Source organism: Austrofundulus limnaeus, unplaced genomic scaffold (assembly GCF_001266775.1).
Source record: "Austrofundulus limnaeus strain Quisiro unplaced genomic scaffold, Austrofundulus_limnaeus-1.0 Scaffold315, whole genome shotgun sequence".
Classification (NCBI taxonomy): domain Eukaryota; kingdom Metazoa; phylum Chordata; class Actinopteri; order Cyprinodontiformes; family Rivulidae; genus Austrofundulus; species Austrofundulus limnaeus.
In genome coordinates this window covers 208,821-213,765 of record NW_013952717.1, presented here as the reverse complement: position 1 = coordinate 213,765, position 4,945 = coordinate 208,821, and the positions used below count along the sequence as shown (strand labels likewise).

The 4,945-nt window shown below is 39.4% G+C and overlaps 1 protein-coding gene across 3 annotated transcripts in view; it reads left to right on the top strand.

Moving 5' to 3' along the window:
• myo10 (myosin X) overlaps positions 1–4,945 on the top strand; it is a 106,674-nt gene that overhangs the window by 81,714 nt on the left and 20,015 nt on the right. For all 3 annotated transcript variants that reach the window (XM_014022025.1, XM_014022024.1, XM_014022026.1), the window contains 2 exons: positions 3,865–3,989; positions 4,273–4,387. In XM_014022025.1, coding sequence (XP_013877479.1) covers positions 3,865–3,989; positions 4,273–4,387 — 240 coding nt within the window. The remainder of the gene's footprint in view (positions 1–3,864; positions 3,990–4,272; positions 4,388–4,945) is intronic.

Here is a 4,945-nt window from a genome sequence, read left to right as displayed (position 1 = left end):
GTTTAACCCAGTCCAGGTGTAAACCCATCATGTTCCTGGACTGACCTGAGCCCCCCCTCCTCGTTGTCATTATTTCGGTGTAACGATGCGTCCCCCTGCTCTCCGTCCCTCCGGTGTTTCCTGTTTGTCGTCTTCTTAATTAAACTTGAAGGTTTTTGGTCCTGAAGRGATCGATGCACGTTGAATTTTAAAAGGGAGGAACAGACATTTGAGACTTTATGCCGTCTGAGTGTTTGAGTTTATTTTTYTTTGTTTGTTTTTAATCAAGCCTGAGGGAAGGAAAATGAAGGAGACTGAAAACAAGGAAGGAGCAGAGTGTTTAGGAAATGAGATGTTAATGAAGAGGAGGTTTGTTTTCTTCCTGATGGGATTACAGTTCTGGTTAAAAATGAATTATTTATCCACTTAATTCATTTGTGATGTTAAATTAAAATGTATTTACTTCACCATTTATTTTATGTTCGATTAAAGCTAAAGTCACTGGATGAGGGAACAGATGTTTTGTTCCAGAGGGAATAAGTTTCTCTGTGACTGAAACAGTCATAAAAACACCAGTTTTAGACTCAACCAACCTGCTGACCTCACCTGCAGATTTCACCTGCAGCACCTTTAAACTGCAGGTCAGAGGCAGCTGTGTCAACCTGCCTCTGTAAGTGATGTAGTGACGGCACCTGAACAGTCGGCACATGAAGGGAAGTGGACTGATGAGTCTGAGCTGTGGGACTGGGTCTCTGACACACTTCATATCAAACCAGTGAGTTCCACTGGTTCTGTTCTGCTCCTCTGCTGTTTTCAACAGTACTGCTTGAATGTGGAAAATGTTTATGGCAACATTTGAACTCCAAACTATAACAAAATCAACCAGTTTTTTTTTTTGTAATTGCTCTAAATCACAAACTCAAGGCCTGGGGGCCAAACCCAGACTTTAACATTTTATGCGGCCCCAAAGATGGACCTTTAAATGCCAAATAGTTTTCTGTTTTTGTCCCTGGACTTAGTGCACTCTTGTTTTAACAGCTCTTCAACATTCAAGCCAAAAAAAAAGGAAGTTTTGAATGAATTTTTCAGTAATCTTTAATTTTGGTGCTGAAAGAGTAACAAAGTATTTAATTTAAATAACCTTTTGCTGTGTCATTTTCTTATTTTAAAGTCAAATAATTGGATTTTTAGGGAGGGTTTTCTCTTTTTAACTGATTTGCTGGAGTAAATGTTATCTTTATTTCTTTGTTAGGTGGTGTGTTCTAAATGCTACATATTATATCATTTGATGAAGGTAATTTATATTATTTTAAGAATAATTTGTTATAAAACATTTTCCAGTAAACGTTGGTTTGGTCCCCTGGTGTAACTGGGTTTAACAGCTCTGTTCTAAATGTAGATAAAAGACAGGATGATTAGAATTAATGAGGTTTTTTAATAGAGTCTGGTTTGTTTTTAATTGAATTGATAATCAGTTTTGATTTTGTCCCCTGAGATAAACTGAACTTTGTTAATGTCATCAGATAAATACAGTTTTAAGTCTGTTGTGTTTTCTGTGAATTAATGAAGGAGAGGAGTCTTTGCTGATGATAGATACTGTGATGACGGTGTTTTATTGAAGCTGAAGGATGGACGGCTCGTCTTGAATTGAGTTTTAGTCCTTTATGTTGCTGTTTTCCTCAGCCTCCTGTGGAAGCAGACTGCCACACCTCCATTTGTGCTCGTGAAAGCCTCCGTCAGCTATTGTTGTCAGACCCCAGCAGGAACCTGAAGTGGTCTGTCTGCTTATGAAGGCAGTTCTGTGCAAAATAATTCATTCTAACCATGAAGAACTGACTGAAGTTTAAGGCTGTTCAATAAATGACTCGTTTAATACGAATGTCACAAAGGACTGTTTGGACTTTATATTTTCAGTGTTCAGGTTCTGGATGGTGATGGTGATGGTGGTATGTCCTCTGGTTTTGATGATGGTGTTGACAGAACAGAAACAGGAGGCAAACTGCAGGTGATTTATTATATTTACCTGTCATAATTTTACCAGTGGTTCTGAAATATAAAACTGATCTTTGATCAGAGAGAAAAATGCAACAAGTTTTAAACCACAGCTTTTAAAACTGCCTCAGTCAGAGCCCTCCTCCGGGGGGCTCCTGTCACCCTGTAACCTCGGTGGGCGTTAGGAGGGGTGGGGGGGGTGGGGGCTCTAAATGAGTGGGAGCTTTCATACTGGACCGTAATGCCCCCTTTATTCAGCCCCTCATCAGCCATTGACGGCCCATTGGAGCTGCAGATCCTGACTGAATGGTGGTCTTTGCTGCCACCGGCTGCAGGGGGACCTCGTTAGCATAAAGACCATTAGCATACGGACGGGATGCAGCCGCACAAAGAGGAGCAGTGTCTTCTTTTTATCAACCCTTGTCTCCTCTTTTTCATTTGTACGGAAGAGGATTAGGGCCACTGAAAAAATAAAAAAGGAATTCTGACTTTAATCTCAGAATTCTGAGATTAAAGTCAGAATTCTGAGATTAAAGTCAGAATTCCTTTTTTTATTTTTTCAGTGGCCCTAATCCTCTTCCATACATTTGCTTTTCAGATTTAAAATCCCAGTTTTGTTTTGAAGTTTCATATTTCAGTCCTTTTTTTCCCAACACAGACTGTTTTTGACTGATCTGTTTACACTAACTGTAAATATCTGACATTTATAACATTTATTACACATCATGCACATTATGCACACTACTGGAAATGACTTAATTTAACTCATCTGCYCACCTCATTGTAATTTGCCTGTACAGTATTTCGTTTTATTTATATTGCCATGTACAGTATTTTATTTTCATTTTACATTTTTATTGTTATTTCTATTCAACTAGATCTGTTACAAAAGGACAACTGATATTACCAACTTTTAAAAACTGTTACGGCCAGAGGTCTTTCTTCTATGTTTATACTAAAGCATGGAATGACATTCCTCAAAACATAAAGTCCATTTCAAAACTACAGCCCTTTAAGAAGAATCTTGTCTGCCATCTGCTGGACACTTTTTGTTGTGCTCATATTTAGACGTCCTATTTTGCAAATGCTGCCTTCCTGAAATTTGGTATGCTTGTTTGTCTTTGTGTCTATGGTGTATAATGATGTGATTGTGATGCTGTAATTCTGAGTGTTTTATGTGCTGCAGAACAGGAACCTGCTGTAAAACAGCAATTATGCTGAGTCAGGCTTGATTTTTAATAATCTTTTCCTGTTAAATAAATAAATCAAATCAAATCAAATCAAATCATTCTATTACCACTATTGGTGCATAGCAATATGTTTTTTTTTAACTGATGCTGCTGTTACACCTGAATGTCCCCTCTGCAGYACAGTAAAGGCTGTTTCTWTTATTTTCTATTCTATTCTAAACTGCTGTAATGTTTACATTTAAATCTCTTTTTGATGATAAAGTACAGTTTYAACTGCTGCAGTAATGAAGCAGTGGGTTAAAATGATTCATGATCCAGAGAAGCTACATTAAACCTGCAGTGGTTCTGGTTTTTAAAATGTTCACACAAACAAAAAGAATAAACTCATTTTAAAAATATCTGAGCTGCAAAATGAGTAAATTTTGTTTTTCATCTGTGGAATCAGTTTGGTTCAGTCTGGACAGATTTTTTTTCTCAGTATTCACAAACTCTGCAGAAAACTTCCAAAATGGGATTTTTATTGCCGTGAACTCAAACCAGTTCTGACCCCATTAATCCCCCCAGCCCTGTTCTGATGGACTGATGGGAAGTAAACCAGTAGCTGTGATGCTGTAACAGTTATCAAAGCAAACACTTCATCCTGATCCAGTCATCATGTGATGCTGCAGGACACACTGAGCTTAATCTGACTCTGTCCATCCAGATGCCTGACCAGTTCGACCAGACGGTGGTTCTGAACCAGCTCAGATACTCCGGCATGCTGGAAACTGTCAAGATAAGACGCACCGGCTTCCCGGTCCGGAGACCTTTCCAGGACTTCTGCTGCAGGTTTGTTTGGAACAGCATGAAGACTGTTTTCTAACAGGATTAGGTGGCTCTGGACTCAGTGGGAGACTATGAATGGGACCAGAATTCAGTTAGGTCTCATCTTCTATTAAATAAGAGATGAAACTGAACATAAAGACCATAAAACCATTAGAAAAATGTTCACTGAGGGAAAAAATATACATTTAATATAAACTGATTTTYTTTTTTATAACAGATCTAAAAACAGAGTGGGTTCTTTGTGACTCTTTGTGAATCAAATCTGTCCTTTCTGTCCCGTCTTCAGGTACAAGGTTCTGATGAAGGGTCTGGTGGTCTCAGACGAGCCCAGAGGGTCCTGCAAGCAGCTGCTGCACCTCTACGACTGCAGCGGTGCAGACTGGCAGCTGGGCAAGACCAAGGTTGGTGCCAGACCTGCAACAGCTTTAAAACCTAATAAAAGCTCTTCTAGGTTTATCCAACCATAAAATCACTCCTTTTTCCTGAMTTGTGTTTGCTTTGACCACAACGTCCGAACCTMTCAGCTAAACTGAGGTCACAGGAASAGATTCTTTATTAGAAAAACAAACTGGTTTAAAGAAGACAAACTCCATCAATTCAAACATCCCCAGAAGGATGGTTTTAAACGTTTACATCTCTTTGGGCTTGTTCAGGAACGAGTCAAAAATCCAATTTTCTCCAATAATTTCTGCACTGATTTACACTTTCAGTCTGTCAGCAGTAAAACCTCCCTCAGCTCATAACTGACTGTCTCCTGTCAAACCCTGAGCTCCAGAACACCCTGCCATCCCGTTTTGTTGCCTCCGGCTAACTCCGGTTCACACGTTTCCTCCAGCTGACATGGAGAAAGATTGGCTGCAGTCTGTTTCCCTGAAGGTTTAATTTGGCTTCGTACAAACTCAGCTCTCTGCCCCTGTGACTGCAGGTGTGTGTGTGTGTGTGTGTGTGTGTGTGTGTGT